General features: G+C 69.5%; 2 protein-coding genes across 7 annotated transcripts; both read left to right on the top strand.

Annotated features, from left to right (window-relative positions):
- The first annotated feature begins 8,142 nt into the window (after positions 1 to 8,142).
- On the top strand, positions 8,143 to 12,571 carry LOC138845743 (epididymal-specific lipocalin-8-like). 6 transcript variants are annotated; one of them, XM_070059307.1, is made up of 7 exons: positions 8,143 to 9,588; positions 10,050 to 10,180; positions 10,460 to 10,530; positions 10,813 to 10,909; positions 10,995 to 11,084; positions 11,151 to 11,176; positions 11,647 to 12,571. In XM_070059307.1, exons 1-7 carry the CDS (start codon positions 9,376 to 9,378, stop codon positions 11,823 to 11,825), a joined length of 807 nt encoding a protein of 268 aa, XP_069915408.1. In that variant the 5' UTR covers positions 8,143 to 9,375; the 3' UTR covers positions 11,826 to 12,571. The 6 variants fall into 6 exon arrangements, with proteins under 6 accessions (XP_069915408.1, XP_069915421.1, XP_069915418.1 ...); XM_070059320.1 differs by having other exon boundaries at positions 10,813 to 10,917; positions 11,647 to 11,786; XM_070059317.1 differs by having other exon boundaries at positions 10,813 to 10,917; positions 10,995 to 11,176; positions 11,647 to 11,786.
- A 2,005-nt stretch (positions 12,572 to 14,576) lies between these two features.
- On the top strand, positions 14,577 to 17,268 carry LOC138847600 (epididymal-specific lipocalin-5-like). The gene is made up of 6 exons (XM_070066797.1): positions 14,577 to 14,789; positions 14,906 to 15,042; positions 15,638 to 15,717; positions 16,118 to 16,222; positions 16,592 to 16,693; positions 16,853 to 17,268. Exons 1-6 carry the CDS (start codon positions 14,592 to 14,594, stop codon positions 16,894 to 16,896), a joined length of 666 nt encoding a protein of 221 aa, XP_069922898.1. The 5' UTR covers positions 14,577 to 14,591; the 3' UTR covers positions 16,897 to 17,268.
- Positions 17,269 to 17,778: the final 510 nt, after the last annotated feature.

Below are 17,778 nucleotides of genomic sequence, written 5' to 3'. Positions count from 1 at the left end.
GAGCCCCAGGGTGCGGGGCTTGGAGGTGGCCGCCAGGCTCGGCGCGCCGGCGAGGTCCCGGGGTACCCCGCGTCCTGGGCGCCTCCGCGCGGCCCGCGCGCGCCCTCCTGTGGGGCCGCCGCCGCACCGCGCTCTCTCGAGGAGCGGCCAGCACCAGGCCCGTCTACACCCGCTGCTGCGGCTCCAGGCCGTGGTTCGTGCTTGTCCACCTCGAAGTCCAGGCCGCTGCCCCCTCCTGGGCAAGCTGGCAGGTGCTGGGCATTTTACAAACCCCAAGCACACAACAATTTTAACCTGGAAAACGTTCTCCAGAATTACGCTCTGTAAGCCAGCTTGATTTCTATTTATTTATTTGAAAGGCAGTACAGAGAGAGAGAGAGAGAGAGAGAGAGAGAGAGAGGCAGACACAGTTCACTCCCCTAAATGGCCCCAATGGGCAGGGCTGGGCCAATCTGAAGCCAGGAGCTCCATCCGGGTCTCCCGCGTGGGTGCAGGGCCCAGGCACTGGGGCATCGTCCACTGCTCTCCCCGGCGCATTGGCAGGGAGCTGGATTGGAAGTGGAGCAACCGGGACTTGAACCGGTGCCCACGTGGGACGCTGGTGCTGCAGGAGGAGGCTTAGCCCACTGCCCACAGCGCTGGCCCCTCGCCAACTTCATTTTAACGTGGGTCGGTGTTCTGCCCTGTGCCATGCAGCTGTTTTCATTTTTCCCTTTTGTACAAATGCGACCAAAGTCACCGTCAGCAGAAACGCGGGCCCTCCGTGCTGCCGGTCAGCTCTCTGCTTGGCTGACCATGACGTCACGCTGCTGCCCCTTCCGTAGCTGAGATTCCACCGCCCTTTTTCCGTACTTCGGGAAGTTCGCTGGCACAAGCCAGGGGCATGAGCCAGTTGCTGGGTTCCAGTCCTGAGCGCTGGGGGCCAGGCGCTCGGAGAAGAGGCAGGGCCAGCTCTGGCCGCCCCGTGAAGTCGGGGCCGCGGCGGACCCGAGCCCAGCAGCCGGGGCCTCAGCCGGCTTCTCGGCCCCGCCTCTGGTGCCCGGCCGGCCTGAGTCCCGTCCCTGCCTCTCCTGGAGGCCGCGGGAGGCCCTGAGCCGACAGGACGGGTGTCCCTGGGCCAGGGAGACTCGCCGAGCCCAGGCGGGGACAGGCAGCCTCTAGGGCGTCTGTGGCGGGGCCCGGCAGGCCAGCAGCACACGGGTGGCTCCAGGTTTGAGAGGGGGTCCTTGGAGGAGCTGCGGGACCCTTCCTGACCCAGCCTGGTGCCTGCGAGGGGATGGACCCTGAGCGCCGGCCTCACGGTGTCCTGAGCCCTGCGCTGCCTCCTCGCGTGCAGGTGTGCGTGGGCTGGGAGGGCACGGGCAGGGGGGCCCACCACACTGAGGCCAGGCCAGGTGCGGGGCGGGGGAGGGGGCGGGGCGGGGCTCTGAAGAACCCGACCTGGAGCCCAGCTGCCTTCCAGGCTCCGCCCTCTGCAGCCCCTGGTGTCTGCCTGGCCACAGTCCCGCCTGCACAGCTGTGCAACCAGTGGGGGGGGGGGCTCATCCCCTAATCCACCCAGTCCTGGATGGGCTGTGCGGGGGAGGGGCTGGGAGTCCTGGGCAGGGGGCAGTGCTCCAGGCCCAGACCCCGGGGAGGGGGCAGTGCTCCAGCCCTAGACCCTGGGGAGGGAGCAGTGCTCCAGGCCCAGGCCCCGGGGAGGGGACAGTGTTCCAGGCCCAGGACCCGGGGAGGGGTAGTGCTCCAGCCCTAGACCCCGGGGAGGGGGCAGTGCTCCAGGCCCAGGCCCCGGGGAGGGGACAGTGCTCCAGGCCCAGGCCCCGGGGAGGGGTAGTGCTCCAGCCCTAGACCCCGGGGAGGGGGCAGTGCTCCAGGCCCAGACCCCGGGGAGGGGGCAGTGCTCCAGCCCCAGACCCCGGGGAGGGGGCAGTGCTCCAGCCCTAGACCCCGGGGAGGGGGCAGTGCTCCAGGCCCAGGCCCCGGGGAGGGAGCAGTGCTCCAGGCCCAGGCCCCGGGGAGGGGGCAGTGCTCCAGCCCTAGACCCTGGGGAGGGAGCAGTGCTCCAGGCCCAGGCCCCGGGAGGGGACAGTGCTCCAGGCCCAGGCCCCGGGAGGGGACAGTGCTCCAGGCCCAGGCCCCGGGGAGGGGTAGTGCTCCAGCCCTAGACCCCAGGGAGGGGGCAGTGCTCCAGCCCTAGACCCCGGGGAGGGGGCAGTGCTCCAGCCCTAGACCCCGGGGAGGGGGCAGTGCTCCAGGCCCAGGCCCCGGGGAGGGAGCAGTGCTCCAGGCCCAGGCCCCGGGGAGGGGTAGTGCTCCAGCCCTAGACCCCGGGGAGGGGGCAGTGCTCCAGCCCTAGACCCAGGGGAGGGGGCAGTGCTCCAGACCCAGGCCCCGGGGAGGGGTAGTGCTCCAGCCCCAGACCCCGGGGAGGGGGCAGTGCTCCAGGCCCAGACCCCAGGGAGGGGGCAGTGCTCCAGGCCCAGGCCCCGGGGAGGGGTAGTGCTCCAGCCCTAGACCCCGGGGAGGGGGCAGTGCTCCAGCCCTAGACCCCGGGGAGGGGGCAGTGCTCTAGGCCCAGGCCCCGGGGAGGGGTAGTGCTCCAGGCCCAGACCCTGGGGAGGGGGCAGTGCTTCAGGCCCAGGCCCCGGGGAGGGGGCAGTGCTCCAGCCCCAGACCCCGGGGAGGGGTAGTGCTCCAGGCCCAGACCCCAGGGAGGGGGCAGTGCTCCAGGCCCAGACCCCAGGGAGGGGGCAGTGCTCCAGCCCCAGGCCCGGGGAGGGAGCAGTGCTCCAGCCCCAGACCCCAGGGAGGGGGCAGTGCTCCAGGCCCAGGCCCCGGGGAGGGGGCAGTGCTCCAGCCCTAGACCCCGGGGAGGGGGCAGTGCTCCAGCCCTAGACCCCGGGGAGGGGGCAGTGCTCCAGCCCCAGGCCCCGGGGAGGGGGCAGTGCTCCAGCCCTAGACCCCGGGGAGGGGGCAGTGCTCCAGCCCTAGACCCCGGGGAGGGGGCAGTGCTCCAGCCCCAGGCCCCGGGGAGGGGGCAGTGCTCCAGCCCTAGACCCCGGGGAGGGGGCAGTGCTCCAGCCCCAGGCCCCGGGGAGGGGGCAGTGCTCCAGGCCCAGGCCCCGGGGAGGGGGCAGTGCTCCAGGCCCAGCCCCGGGGAGGGGGCAGTGCTCCAGCCCCAGACCCCGGGGAGGGGTAGTGCTCCAGCCCTAGACCCCGGGGAGGGGGCAGTGCTCCAGGCCCAGACCCCGGGGAGGGAGCAGTGCTCCAGCCCCAGACCCCGGGGAGGGGTAGTGCTCCAGCCCTAGACCCTGGGGAGGAGTAGTGCTCCAGCCCCAGGCCCCGGGGAGGGGGCAGTGCTCCAGGCCCAGACCCCAGGGAGGGGGCAGTGCTCCAGGCCCAGGCCCCGGGGAGGGGTAGTGCTCCAGCCCTAGACCCCGGGGAGGGGGCAGTGCTCCAGCCCTAGACCCCGGGGAGGGGGCAGTGCTCCAGCCCCAGGCCCCGGGGAGGGGGCAGTGCTCCAGGCCCAGGCCCCGGGGAGGGGGCAGTGCTCCAGGCCCAGCCCCGGGGAGGGGGCAGTGCTCCAGCCCCAGACCCCGGGGAGGGGTAGTGCTCCAGCCCTAGACCCCGGGGAGGGGGCAGTGCTCCAGGCCCAGACCCCAGGGAGGGGGCAGTGCTCCAGCCCCAGGCCCGGGGAGGGGGCAGTGCTCCAGGCCCAGGTCCTGGGGAGGGGGCAGTGCTCCAGCCCCAGACCCCGGGGAGGGGTAGTGCTCCAGCCCTAGACCCCGGGGAGGGGGCAGTGCTCCAGGCCCAGGCCCCGGGGAGGGAGCAGTGCTCCAGCCCCAGACCCCGGGGAGGGGTAGTGCTCCAGCCCTAGACCCTGGGGAGGAGTAGTGCTCCAGCCCCAGGCCCCGGGGAGGGGGCAGTGCTCCAGGCCCAGGCCCCGGGGAGGGGGCAGTGCTCCAGCCCTAGACCCCGGGGAGGGGGCAGTGCTCCAGGCCCAGGCCCCGGGGAGGGGGCAGTGCTCCAGGCCCAGGCCCCGGGGAGGGAGCAGTGCTCCAGGCCCAGGCCCCGGGGAGGGGGCAGTGCTCCAGGCCCAGACCCCGGGGAGGGGTAGTGCTCCAGCCCTAGACCCTGGGGAGGGAGCAGTGCTCCAGGCCCAGGCCCCGGGGAGGGGGCAGTGCTCCAGGCCCAGGCCCCGGGGAGGGGTAGTGCTCCAGCCCTAGACCCTGGTGAGGGAGCAGTGCTCCAGGCCCAGGCCCCGGGAGGGGACAGTGCTCCAGGCCCAGGCCCCGGGGAGGGGTAGTGCTCCAGCCCTAGACCCCAGGGAGGTGGCAGTGCTCCAGCCCTAGACCCTGGGGAGGGGGCAGTGCTCCAGCCCCAGACCCCGGGGAGGGGGCAGTGCTCCAGGCCCAGGCCCCGGGGAGGGGGCAGTGCTCCAGCCCTAGACCCCGGGGAGGGGGCAGTGCTCCAGGCCCAGGCCCCGGGGAGGGGGCAGTGCTCCAGCCCTAGACCCCGGGGAGGGAGCAGTGCTCCAGGCCCAGGCCCCGGGGAGGGGGCTGCTGGCTGGAGCGAACTTGGGCCTGGCTGCCCCCCAGCAGCACTCGAAGGGCTCTGGGGCCCCAGCCCCAGCCAGGACCAGGGTGGACAGAGGCGCTGGGGCTGCGAGTCCAGGGCACCATGGCTTGGAGGTGGCGGTGCTGGGTCTGGGCTGTGACCTTGCAGGCTGTGCCAGGTGAGAGCTGGGCTGATCCCTGGGGACAGTGGACAAAGGGCCGGAGCTTCGGAGCCACAGTGCCCAACCTGCCCCTTTGGGGGGCCCAGGAGCAGAGCAGGCTAAAACGTGGGGCCCCTGGGGCTTGGGAACTTGGGTGCAGGGGTGGGGTGAGGTCGGTCTTGCCGAGCCCGGGCCTGGCACGGCCCTGGGGGTCCCTGGCTCAGCCGAGGTCCTGGTGCACCCCTAGCCCCATAACAGCTGAGACGGGCGCTTGCTCTGCACCCGGCCTGGCAAGCCTGTTAGATCCGCTCTGCCTCCGGTCCGGAACAACCCTGGGGTGGGTGGGGGGCGGTGACCACGGGGCCCACCCCACAGCCCGGAACCGAGGCTCCCAGAGCTGCCCCCTGCTGGAGGCCAGCCCTGGACATGCGCGTTGCGGACACGGGCTACAGCTCCTTCGCTGTCTACATCTACCACGAGCTCTAACGTGAGTGTTGCCCCGCCCAGCCGCCGACGCTGCCCCACCCCTCTCCAAGGCCCCGCCCAGCACCCCTGCCCACACTGCCCAGACCCCGCCCCAAGCCCCCTCCCCTCTCTAAAGCCCCGCCAGACCCCGGGCCCCCAGACCCTGCCCGTGCCAGCCGCCAGTCCCTAGGCAGCCGGAGGATGCTCCAGCCGCCCCCGCAGCCCATTTAGGCCCCGCCCTAGGGCCGGCCCCGCCCCGCTTCTGTGATTCAGTCCCTCGCCAGCCTTAAGACCCCGCGTAGAGATGGGAGGGGAGGGGGGACCCCACAACATTTGGACGGTTGGTAGAGGGGTCTCTTCGGGGAGTGGGCTGAGCTAGGAGAGCCCCCATCCCCTTCCCTGGCCCCTGCCACAGCCCTGTGAGCCCCAAGTCCACGGTGACCCCAGCTGTGCCAGGCCTGGGAGGCCTCCCAGGACTTCAGCCCGGCGTCGGGCTCCTGGGCGACCCGCGGTGTGCTGCCCTGGACGCTGCCGCCGGCCGCCCCTCCTGGGTGGGGAGCCCGCGGCCTCCCCCAGCACAGACCAAGGGGGAGCGTCTTTCGGGCCCTCTCGGGGGGCTGGGGCTGGGGCTGGGGCTGGGGACATGGTCTGGGCCAGCTCAGCTGCTGCCTCCCCAAGGATGCGGATGGGTGCTCCCCCCAGTGCAAGGAGCCCCCACCCCATCACCTCCGAGGGCCCCAGCTTTTCCCGGGGTGGGGGTGGGGACAGGGTGAGGGTGAGCTCCCCGGGGGCTGACTGTTCTGGCTCCTCTCACTCCCTGCCCCGTCACTCCCTTGTTTCAGGCCTTGGCTCAGGCACCACCTCTTCCAGGAAGCCCCCCTGCCTTCCTGGGGCAGCTGTGGCAGGACCACAAGCTGGGTGGCCCGAAGGCAGGGTGCCTGAGTCCAGGTGTGGGCAACAGAGGCTTCCCCTGTCCCCAGCCCCTCCCGGCTCCTGTTTCACTCGGGCTCGCAGACGCGACCCCTGCCTCGGGGTCACACGGCCATCTTCGCACCTCTCCCAGGCTGTGGTCACTGGACATGGGCCCCAGGGTGACCGCAGCTCCAGACCCCCAGCCAGTGCTTTCTTTCCAGATCACATCACACACGGAGGTCCCAGGTGGACGTGGCCTTGGGGGAGCTCCCGGTGGACGAGAGGCCTCGGGGACACTCCGTGCACCCACCTGTGTCCTTTCTGTGTCCTCAAAGGTCCCCTCCAGGGCCCGGGCACCGCTGGGTCCTTGTGCTTTTCCTGAGGGTCCCATGAAGCCAGGATGGCCACCGCTGCCCACTCCCAGGCCGGGGCCGGGAGCCCGCGGGACCAGATGCAGGTGGGGGTTGGGGAGGCACCAGCAAACCCCTGGGTCCTTGCCGAGCTCGGCCTGGCGTGTCACCCTCCGGAAGGTTCTACCGGCCCCATTCCCTCCACTACCTTGCCGAAGCGACCTTGGGGTGAGGTACCTGGTGAGGACCACCCCTCCAGGGGCCGCAGAGGCTATGGGCTGCCCCTGTGTGAGTGAGGGGATGGCGGGGTGGACCCCTGGAGCTGGCGTGGCGAGTGTGTGTTTCCGTGTTGCACTTGTTCTGACGGCAAAGTGAGCTCCTGCTGGCCTTGTGGGCGATGGCCTTGGCGGGGCTGTCCAGTGAGCAGGTGGCAGAGCTGTGCCTTCCCTGCGGGGTGAACCAGAGTATCAGGCCTCACCCCCGCCCTCGGGGACCCCTGCCCCCACGGCCCACCCAAGGCCTCCTCCTTCCAGAATAAACAGCTCTGCTCCTCACGGTTCCTCTCCTCGGGAAGGGCCCTGGGCCCCGTCTTGGCCCCGGCACCTGGGGTGAGGGTCCCTGGCCAAGGCCAGCCCATGTGGGGGGCTGCACCCCCAGGGAGAATCAGGCAGCGCCGGCCCAGCCCCCACAGTTCCCCGTGTCCATGGGGAGACGGTGGCGTCTGTGTGAGGACCCTGGGTGTGGGGGCGCGGCTGTGGGCCAAGCAGCTCCCTGGGCTGTGGTCTTGCGTGCACTGAGCAGGCCATGGCTGTGGTCTCTCAGAGCGGGACCAGAGGCACAGGGACTCACCGCACTGGCAAGGGCCCAGCCTGCGGGTCCAGCCCCGGCGGCCGGCCCGAGTGCCTGGTGCCGTGCTCTGCGCAGGGTCACGGGTGCAGGAGAGGCCCTCCAGGGTCATTGGCATGGCGTTCTCCCCCTGCCGGGCCCCGGGGCTCCTGATGGAGCACAGAATGCACACTGTGTCCACCGCCCACGCGGCACAGGCCTGGGCGGGGGGTTGGCAGGGCAGGAAGGCGCTGGAGGTTCTGGTCCATCGCCTGTCGGTGCCCACGGCTCTCACAGGGCAGGGGCCGGAAGCCATCAGCCCAAGGGGCTCCGGCGCCCATTCCGTCCCCGGTCACCCAGAGACACAGGCAGCCCCACTTCCCGCCTCCCTCTCCTGCCTGGCCAGGCCGCCAGCGCCGAGCTGGCTCCCGCTGCTGGGCGTCCCGGGGGGTTTCTTCCCGCCTGGCCCAGGACCAGGGACGCTGACCCGGGCAGGGGTGGCCTTGGGCCCCTTCTGGTGGTGTGGTCCTGCCCCTGTACTGTTCAGGCCCTGGGAGCTGGACCCCGGGGTGACCGTGGTCCCCGTGGGGGGCCGACACCTGGGCCTCCATGTCCTCTGCCCCCGCGGAGAAGGACAGGTGCTCAGGGACCCTGGGCCTTGTCCCCACCCTGTGCGCCCTTACTTGGAGGGAAGTCAGGAAGTGGGAAATGGAAGGGGGGGTAGATTTTGCTTTTTTAGATTAAATTATTTTATTTGAAAGAGTTACAGAGACGGGGGGGGGGGAGGAGAGAGAGAGAGAGGGAGAGAGAGAGGTCTTTCTTCCATCTGCTGCTGGTTCACTCCCCGGATGGCTGCCGTGACCAGAGCTGGGCCAGGCTGAAGCCAGGAGCCAGGAGCTTCCTCCGGGTCTCCCACGTGGGTGCAGGGGCCCAAGGCCTTGGGCATCTTCTGCTGCTTTCCCAGATGCATTAGCAGGGAGCTGGGTCAGAAGTGGAGCAGCCGGGACTCGAACTGGCACTTGTCTGGGATGCTGGGCCACGATCCAGCCCCAAGGGTGTGGTCTTTTTTTTTTTTTTTTAAATGTGTCACAAATAAAATTGTTCTAGGAAATAAAATAGTTGGCTGCTTTAAAAATCTCCCTGTGGAGTGGGTGCTGTGGCCCAGCGGGTTAAAGCTGCCACTTGGGACCCCCACATCCCATGTGGACACTGGTTCAAGTCCCGGCCGCTCCACTTCCGACCAGCTCCCTGCTGATGCACCCGGGACGGCAGTGGAGGATGACCCAAGTGCTCGGGCCCCTGCACCCGCGTGGGAGACCCAGATGGAGCTCCTGGCTCCTGGCTTGGCCTGGTGCAGCCGCAGCTGTTGGGGGTCATCTAGGAGTGAACCAGGTAGAAGATCACACACTCCCATCTCTCTGCCTTTCAAATAACTATAAGTATTTAAAACCCCGCCTCTGTGGCCCGAGGGCTGTTCCTTTGGTGAGCTCTGGGAGGGCTTGCTGGGCACGGCGGGAGGGGCCGGCGGCCGGGCAGGGCGGTCTTGGGTGTGCAGGGTGCTGCTGGAGGTAAGGTCCAAGCAGGCGACATCTTGGTTTAGTAATAAAACCTAACTATCTATCTATCTATCTATCTGGGAGAGAGATTAATAATGAGATGTATTCATGTATCTTTGAGAGAGCGCGCCCATCTGCAGGCACTCCCCAGACGCCTGCCAAGGCTGGGGCTGGGCCAGGCTGAAGCTGGGAGCCGGAGACGCAGTCGAGGTCTCCCGGGTGAGTGCTGGAATCGCGCCCCTTGAGCCTTCCTGCTGCCTTCCGGGGTCTGCGCTAGCAGCAAGCTGGAGTCAGGAGCGGAGCTGGGGGTCAGACCCAGGCCTGCACTGTGGGGTGTGGGCACCTAAGCCGCATTCGAACCGCAGAGCCAAATGCTCTCCCCTACCCTGACTCCCGACTCGGCCGCTGACCGGAAGGTGTCCCCGGCGGGGGCGTGGGCTGAGCCCCCACGGCCTTCTGTGTCTACTGTTGTCCACGTGCCGGGGAGGAGCCAGGCGCATGCTGCCAGCTGGCCCCGCCCACCTGCCCGGGTGTGGGTGTCCCCGGCCGGATGGCTTGTGTGCGGAGTCTCAGCCACGGACAGCCCCGCTGGCCACACGCGCTCACCCCACACTGGCTCCACATAAAAGCGCAGGCAGCGAGGGAGCCCGGGCGCCGGAGCCGATCCACCATGGAGGCCGGGCTGCTGAGCGCCCTCCTGGGTGTCCTCGTGGTGCCCTGGCTGCAGGTGGCGCCTGTCCTCGTGGACCTGGACCGGCACAAGGTGACAGCAGGCTTGGGGCTGGGGTCGGCAGGGGCCGCGGGGAGTCCAGCTGCTGCAGGGCCCTCAGTCCCCCCGTCTAACCCCGGTCCTGGCACAGAGACTGGGGGGTCTTGGCCCCCTGTGAGGGGCTCGGAGCCTGGCCGGGTCTCCTGGGGGCCAGCCTGTGCCAAGTGGGCAGTGCTGTGCCAGCCGGGCCGGCGGGGTCTGGGGCCCGGGGCCCGCTCGCAGGGTGGGGTGGGGGTGCTCTGGAGGCTGTGGGAGGAGAGCGTTATTTTCTGCTGAGAAATGAACTTTTCCAAAGCCCCCAAGGAGGTGCTGGGCTCCGGGCACTGCGGCCTGACCAGTAGGGACGCCGCTGGTGGGTCTCCTGCCGCCGTGCAGTCCGCCGGCCTCCCCGGGGGAGCCGGGCACAGGGCGGTGGCCCGGCTGCCGGAGCTGGGGACGGGTCCGCTCATCTCCAGATTGCAGGCTTCTGGCGGGAAGTCGGCGTGGCCTCCGAGCAGAGCCTGGCGCTGAACGCGCCGAAGCGGGTGCAGGGCCTGTTTCTCACCGTGAACGGGAGCAGCCTGGTCGTGCGGGCGGCCTTCAACAAGTGAGGGCGGGGCTGCGGGGCGGCGCGGGCGTGCAGCACGCACCTGCCGCTCTGCTGCGGAGGGTCGTCCCAGTGGCCGCCGTGCCCGCCTGCCTGGACCCTGCAGCCCCAGGCCCCTGCCCTGCGTTTGCCCCCAGTATGAGCAGAGTCTGGATGGAGTCCATCGGCTTCTAAGAAGGGAACCCGGGGTGGGGGGTGACGGCCCCGCCCCGCCCCCTCCTCGCCCTGCCCGGGAGCGCGGGCTGGCCTGGTCCCTGTGAGCCCTCTGCTGCCTTTCAGCTCAGGAAGCTGTGAGACAGAAAGGATAGTGGGCTGGGAAGCGGGCATTCCCGGGAAGTTCACATTTCCTGGTAAGCGCCCAGGCTGCCCTGGCGCCAGGCGCCACCCTCCCGGCCCCGCACCTGCTCCCGCGCCCTGCACTCCTCGCGCCCCCCCGCCACCTCCCAGCCCTGCACCTGCTCCCGCGCCCTGCACTCCTCGCACCCCCCCGCCCCCCACCGTGCTGGGCCTCACCGAGGGCTGCTCCAGCGCCCCCTCCCCCAGGGCATCACGGGAGGGTCCCGGCTGGGGGGGGTTAGACCGGTCGGTAGAAGGCGTCCCCCAAGCCCCCCCCCCCCCCCGACGGCTCCCAGGCCACCGGGAGATCCTGGTGCTGGACACGGACTACGAGCGCTACGCCATCATGCGGATGTCCCTGCTGTGGCAGGGGCGGGACTTCAGCATGATCAAGTACCTGAGTAAGCCCCGCCCAGGGAGGGGCTGGGGCTTGCTCGGCCCCCTGGGGACGGGCACCCAGCTCCCCTGTGCCCCGCAGCTCGGACCCTGGAGAGCGAGGACCAGGTGGGCTTCTGGAGGTTCCGGGAGTTGACTGCTCACACTGGACTGTACCTGTTCGCCCGACAGGGTGAGTCTCGGGCCGTGGTGGGGTCCCGGGGCCCCCCGCCCACGCCTCACGCCGCCCGTTCCACAGGGAGGTGCGCCAGGCTGCTGAAGGAGGTGAGACCCCCGGCCCACGCTCGGCCCCCAGCCCCACTGCAGCGCCCACCAGCTCTGGGTCCTGGCCCTGGGCGGGGAGGCCGGCCCGCCCACCCCTCCGGTCGGGGCACCCAGCAACTCCGATCCGTTTCTCGGGTGGAGAGGGCTGGAGGCTGCGGGTGCTGACCCCTCCCAGGATTCCGGAGAGGCCTCGGGCCGGGGCACAGCTGGGCGGCCCAGTCACTGCTGCTGAGGGGCAGGCCCTGAGGGAGCTGCCTGGGGCTCCCTGGTCCCCAGCCCCTGCACCCCTCGCTCTGCCTCGGCTCAGCCCCCAGGGTCGTCCCATTGTGCAGAGAGCTCAGAGGCTCCGTGAGCAGAGTGTGGCCCACAGCCAGGCGGGTGGGATACCAGCTCCCAGCCCGTGGCCCTGGCCACTGCCGCACGGGCCCCAGAGGCCACTTGGGCCCTGAGCTCCCGCCTTCTGTGTGCAGGAGCTGATTTAGGGGGGAGCCTCGCCCAGGCCACGATGCCCACAGCCCCCAGCCCGGCTTCTTCCTGCCCCCACCCACGGGGCTGCCTGCACCTGCTCCAAATAAACATGGCTGCCAGACCCGCTCGCTGCCCTGAGTCTCCCTCTCAGGCCCGGCCGGTGGCAGTGCCTTCTCCGTGACTGCAGCGGGGGGCACCGCCCTTGGTCCGCAGTCCCCTGTGACCACGACCAGCCACTAACGGAAGGCCTCCCGGACCTGTGCCTGGAGCCCCTGGGGCTCGGGGCTGTGCTGTGGCTGTCTCTGCTCCCCGTGGGGTCAGCCGAGTCCGCGGCTCACGCACAGGACGGCAGCCTCTGCCTTCCTCCTAACGGGACCCCCAGCACTGCCCTGTCCTGGGCCTTGGCTGGCCAGGCCACCCCTGGAGTTCGGGCCCCACTGGGCCCCCTGCAGTCTCTGTGCTGCTCCCGGGGCCAGGGGCAGCCCCGGCAGAGGCACCGTGGGGTGTAATGGCGAGGAGAGGCACCACGCGCAGGACGGGCTGGGCAGGGGCTGGGGCCTGGCTGGGCTGAGAGCCGGTGTCCTGGGTGCCGGAGCCCAGCTCCTGCCCGCTCTCCATCATGGCGCCATCTGGGGCCCTGGCACCTGGTCTGTGGCTCACAGCCCCCCGCCTGGTGTCGCTGTGGATTCGTTCTGAGAGGAGGAGCGTGGTGGGGGCAGGAGGCGCGGAGTCACCACACAGACCCCGGGAGCCGGTGAAAGCGCCCGTTGAACGCCGTTCGTGATGGGGGTCGGGGGTCGCAATTATTCCCCACGAACGAGCAAGTCCCAGCAGGTGCAGGTCATAAGCTCGCGTCAAGTGCCTGGGACTTTCCCCGCCGTGGCCAGTGCCCCTGCCACTCCGGGGCTGGACGGGACCACACTCACAGTCTGGAGGTGGCTGTGGAGGCAGGGCTCCGTGCACCATGGAAGGCTGGGTCTTCCGTGCAGAAGCAGATGGACACTTGCACTCCTCCCCGCGTGCGCCGTGGGCAGAGGCGCCCCAGGGGCCACGCTCGGGCCCAGCACAGACCCACAGAGGGGCAGGCCCCCAGCCCCCCACCCCGGGACTGACTGCCTCGTCCTCTTCCTCTTTTCATTTCTTTTTTTTTTTTTTGAGTAATTTATTTATTTGAAAGGCAGATAGAGAGACAGAGAGACAGAAAGAGAGAGACAGAGAGAGAGAGAGAGAGAAAGAGACAGAGAGACACAAAGAGAGACAGAGACAGAGAGAGACAGAGAGAGACAGAGAAAGAGACAGAGAGACAGAGAGAAGGAGAGACAGAGAGAGAGAGAGAGAGACCCAGACGGAGACAGAGAGACAGAGAGAGAGAGAGAGACAAAGAGAGACAGAGACAGACAGAGACAGAGAGAGACAGAGAAAGAGACAGAGAGACAGAGACAGAGAGAAGGAGAGAGAGAGAGAGAGACCCAGATGGAGACAGAGAGAGAGAGAGACAGACAGACAGACAGACAGACAGAGGTATCTGCCATCCACTAGTTTGTTCCCCAAATGCCTGCAACAGCTGGGGCTGGGTCAGGCAGGGCCAGGAGCCTGGAGCTCCATCTGGTCTTGCACGTGGCGGGCAAGGGCTTGGTGGTCGCCGGCTGCCTCCCAGGAGGTGGCTGGAAGCAGAGTTGCTGGACTCAGGCGGGTCCTCAGCAGGGGCTGAAGCCGCTGAGTCCCAACACCTGCCCCACTGTCCCTTTGGACATCGTCCAGGCCGGCGCTGTGGCGCAGTGGGTAAAGCCGCTGGCGGCAGTGCTGGCATCGCATATGGGCACCAGTTCAAGTCCCAGCTGCCCCTCTTCCACTACAGCTCTCTGCTGTGGCCTGGGAACGCACTGGAGGATGCCCAAGTCCTTGGGCCCTGCACCCATGTGGGAGACCCGGAGGAAGCTCCTGGCTTCAGATCCACTCAGCTTGGCTGTTGCAGCCATCTGGGGAGTGAACCAGCACATGGGAGACCTCTCTCTCTCTCTCTCTTGTTCTCACTCTCGCTCTAACTCTGCCTCTCAAGTAAATAAGTAAATCTTAAAAAAAAAAAAAAAATCAACACCGTGAGGATAGCTCGGGTGGGGCAGCTGGGCAAAGCCGGAGCGACCCGTGCAGACCGAAGGGTCCCAGAGGCGCGAGGACCCGGCTTGCGTCCAGGGCAGCCACGGGGCCGGGATCTGCACGGCTGCTTTCTGGCCGCCTGGCAGGTGCTGGCAGGGAGGCCTGGCGTCTGCGCCATGAGCAAAGACAGCAAGCAGACCCTGTGGCAGCCCGGCCCGGCGGCCCAGGCACCTCTCCCTGTGTCCCTGGTCTCCGTCCCCCTCTGTCTCTCTCTCCTTGCAGCCCCTCTGCGTCAGGAGAACACTGTCCGGGTGTGCCGCCCTCCCCACCCCGCCTCTTCCTGCCTTGTGTCCTTGGGGGTCAGGGCCCCGACTGTCACTTGGGGAAGGGGTCCCTCTGCAGGGTGAACCTGGGCAGATGTCCCACACACCCAGCTCGCCCTGTGAGACGGAGGTCGTCACCCCCACCCACAGGGGCAGTTCTTTGGGGAAAGGAATGCCAGGGAGTGGGGCCAGCCGGCACTCAGGGTGGCCGTCTGCTGACCGTGGGGCCAAGAGCCAGGGCGGCCTGGCTCGCTCCGCCCCGTTCACGGCCCCCCTGCCCGGGCCCCGGTCGGTGGGTCTGTGCCCTGGCAGGCCCTCAAGAGCACGGGGCCTGCAGGGGCTGGGCTGGGCCCTTGGCCGTGGGACCTGGGCCTGTGCCACCACCCGGGGCCCGCCGGACGGCTGCAGGAGAAGCTGCGGAATGAGCAGGTGCACGGATGGCTGGGCGAGACCCGCAGGCAGCGCCCTGCGGCGCCGGCCACCTGGCAGGTGGGCGAGCTGCCCGCCGGTCTGTGACGTGCTGCCGGATGGCCCGCCAGCGCCCACGTCCGGGATATAATGTCCAGGGCCCGGAGCCAAGGCCACAACCCTCCGTGCTTTGTGAGCTGGTCCCAGCAGCTGCCCGGCACATGGAGGCCAAGACGCTCCTGGCCCTGCTGGGGCTGTGCCTGGGGATGGCGGCCGACGCACAGGACCAGGTGCTGAGTGACTTCAACGTCCTCAAGGTAGCCGGCGTGGGGCTCAGGGAGTGAGCGCTGCCCCCGGGTGGGCAGGGGTGGCTCCTGGGCCACTGCTGCTGGGCGTGGATGCGGCTGAGCGCCCCCCCCCCCCCCGTCCGCAGTTCTCAGGCCTCTGGTACGAGGTGGCCTTTGCGACCAAGACGGGTGACCTCAGCGCTGCCTACAAGGCGCAGAAGATGGCCGGCGTGGTGATCAAGATGGAAGGCGGCCACCCGACCCTGACCGCCGCCTACTACAAGTGAGCTGCGCCCTCCCGGGCCCTCCTGCCCCCAGCCTGCCTCGATCAGCCTTGGCCAGCAGGCGAGGGACGCTGGGGACGAGACCCCTCCAGATGCGAGGCTGGGGGGCCGGACCCCTCACCCGTCCACTGCAGGTTCACTGGGTGACCTCTGACCTCGGGTGGACACATTGGACATGTGTGTGCGTGTGCTGCACCCCAGAGTGTCCTTCAGACATGTGGGGGTGTGTGCATTCCAGCGTGTCCGTGGCGTATGCATATGTGTGCCATGCTGGTGATCACGGCCCACGGCTCCTTCCTGGGCGCTGGGCTGGCCTGGTGTCCTCTGTGGGGTGTGGGGGCTCCCTGACCTCAGCGTGGGGTGGGGGGGTGGACAGCGGGTGTGGCCTCTCGTGTCCTCTGCGGGGTGTGGGGGCTCCCTGACCTCAGCGTGGGGTGGGGGGGTGGACAGCGGGTGTGGCCTCTCGTGTCCTCTGCGGGGTGTGGGGGCTCCCTGACCTCAGCGCGGGGGGGTGGTGGACAGTGGGTGTGGCCTCTCGCGTCCTCTGCGGGGTGGGGGGTGGACAGAGGGTGTGGCCTCTCCTTGTCTTTGCAGTGAGGACCACTGTGTGACAGAGAAGGACAGCGCCTCGCAGGGGGACGCCCCGGGAAAGTTCAAGGTCATCCGAGGGGCTGGTAAGGGCCTGGGGTCAGGCTGCCGCGCGCCCTCCGTCAGCGCTCACCACCTCCCCTCCTCCCCAAGCCCCTGGTCCTTCGCAATCCTGGACAACGCTGGCCAGGTCTTTCTGTCCTGGGCAGTGGCCGCCCTGCACACGTGTATAGTGTGTGGGTGTGTCCACGTGTCCACGTGTCCACGTGTGTGGTGTAGGCGTGGCCGCGTGCACCTGTATAGTGGGTGTGTGGGCGTGTCTGGGCACACACTTGTATGTGCGCAGGTGCACAGTGTGGGCGTGGCCATGCCGACACCTGTGGTGCGTGGGCGTGGCCTCGCGAGTGCAGGGTGCGTGGGCGTGGCCGCGTGCACGGTGCGTGGTGGTGCCCAGAGCCCAGGCCTCAGCCTCCGGCTCGCGTCCAGGAAACAAGGAGGTTGACGTGGTGGACACGGACTACGAGAGCTACGCCATCATGGACGTGGCCTTCCACAAGGACAAGGAGGCCATGCGGGCCCTGAAGTTGTACTGTAAGCCTGCGGGACGCCTCAGGGGGCCTGGGGGAGCAGCCCCGGGGGGGGACACTCACAGGGGCCTGGGGGAGCAGCCCGGGTGGGGGACACTCACAGGGGCCTGGGGGAGCAGCCCCGGGGGGGACACTCACAGGGGCCTGGGGGAGCAGCCGGGTGGGGGACACTCACAGGGGCCTGGGGGAGCAGCCCCGGGTGGGGGACACTCACAGGGACCTGGGGGAGCAGCCCCGGGTGGGGGACATGTAACAGGGGCCTGGGGGAGCAGCCCCGGGTGGGGGACGCCTCCTGGGGGGCCTGGGGGAGCAGCCCCGGGGGGCGCGTTCGTCGGGAGCTCCCCGGCCAGCTCAGCTCCTCCTTTGCTCCTAGGCCGGAGTCTGGACCAAAACACAGAGGCCCTGAGGAAGTTCCGTGAGGCGGCCAAGGAGCGCGGCTTCACCGAGGCCGACATCCACGTGCCCCCGGCGGACTGTGAGTGTCCAGCCCACGTCCCCGCCCTCCAGCCCCGCCCCGCCCCGCCCCGCCCCATGCCCCGCCCCGCCCCTCCTCCTGTCCTCCCCGCCCCGCCCCGCCCCTCCTCCTGTCCTCCATGCCCCGCCCCGCCCCTCAGCACCTCACCTCCCTCCGCAGTGACGTGCGTGAACTTGCTGCAAGCCGTGAGTGCCGGTTCCTGAGTGTGGGGTCCCGCGTGCCGGCGCACGTGACAGCAGAGCTGGGGGCCTGGACCCTGGGCGGCCACATTCTCCGGAGCAGGCGGGCCCGAGCTCCGGAAAACCGGCCCGGCCGCTCGGAGCCCGTGGCCAGCCCTGCTTGCTGGCCACGGCTGTGGGGCCGGGCCACGGTGCGGTCCCACGGCCTCCGCCCTTGCTTCACGCCGGCCGTTCCGCAGGGAGGTGCACCAAGCTCCTGAGAGGTGTGACCCTCGGTCGGCGCCCAGCCTGTGTGTGCAGGGGCTGATTCGGGGGCCTCCCCCGGGCCAGGACCTCGCCGCCCCGCCCGGCCTCTTCCTGCCCCCTGCGCCTGCTCCAATAAACGTGGCTGCCAAACCCGCTGCCCTGAGCGTCTCTCAGGGCTGGTATGGGTGGGGGTGGGAGTGGGGGCGGGGGGTAACAAAAGCAGGAGTGGAGGGGACGTCTGCGCTGGGTCCCCAGTCCCTGCTGCGGACCCCTCCCCATCTCGGAGCCCCCGGAGGCTCCAAGGAACCACACAGGTGCCGAAGCTGGGCCAGGGCCTGAGCCGAGCCAGCGGGGGCTGCGCCGGTCCTGAGGGGTGCAGCTCCTTGGGAGCCGGCCCCTGGCCTCGCTCCCCGACTTTGGGTTCTGGTGCACCCCAGGGTTTGGGAGGCAGCTCCTGAGCTCAGGGTGGGGGGCCCGCTGTGGGCGGGGGGCACGCTGTGGGCAGGGGGACACTCTAGGGGCAGGGGACCCGCTGTGGGCGGGGGACCCGCTGTGGGTGGGGGGCCCGCTGTGGGCGGGGGGCACGCTGTGGGCAGGGGGCACGCTGTGGGCGGGGGGTGGCACGCTGTGGGTGGGGGGCCCGCTGTGGGTGGGGGACCC

Source organism: Oryctolagus cuniculus, chromosome 1 (genome assembly GCF_964237555.1).
Source record: "Oryctolagus cuniculus chromosome 1, mOryCun1.1, whole genome shotgun sequence".
NCBI lineage: Eukaryota > Metazoa > Chordata > Mammalia > Lagomorpha > Leporidae > Oryctolagus > Oryctolagus cuniculus.
This window is presented reverse-complemented; position numbering and strand designations above follow the sequence as displayed.

Bases quoted from the DNA above. Each gene is read 5' to 3' on its own strand.
- LOC138845743 (XM_070059303.1), top strand. From the start codon at position 9,376: ATGGCTTGTGTGCGGAGTCTCAGCCACGGACAGCCCCGCTGGCCACAC. The intron at 10,181-10,459 runs GTGAGGGCGGGG...GCTGCCTTTCAG, and splicing joins GTGCGGGCGGCCTTCAACAA to CTCAGGAAGCTGTGAGACAG. The intron at 10,531-10,812 runs GTAAGCGCCCAG...GACGGCTCCCAG, and splicing joins CGGGAAGTTCACATTTCCTG to GCCACCGGGAGATCCTGGTG.
- LOC138847600 (XM_070066797.1), top strand. From the start codon at position 14,592: ATGGCCCGCCAGCGCCCACGTCCGGGATATAATGTCCAGGGCCCGGAG. The intron at 15,718-16,117 runs GTAAGGGCCTGG...GCTCGCGTCCAG, and splicing joins CAAGGTCATCCGAGGGGCTG to GAAACAAGGAGGTTGACGTG. The intron at 16,223-16,591 runs GTAAGCCTGCGG...CTTTGCTCCTAG, and splicing joins GCGGGCCCTGAAGTTGTACT to GCCGGAGTCTGGACCAAAAC.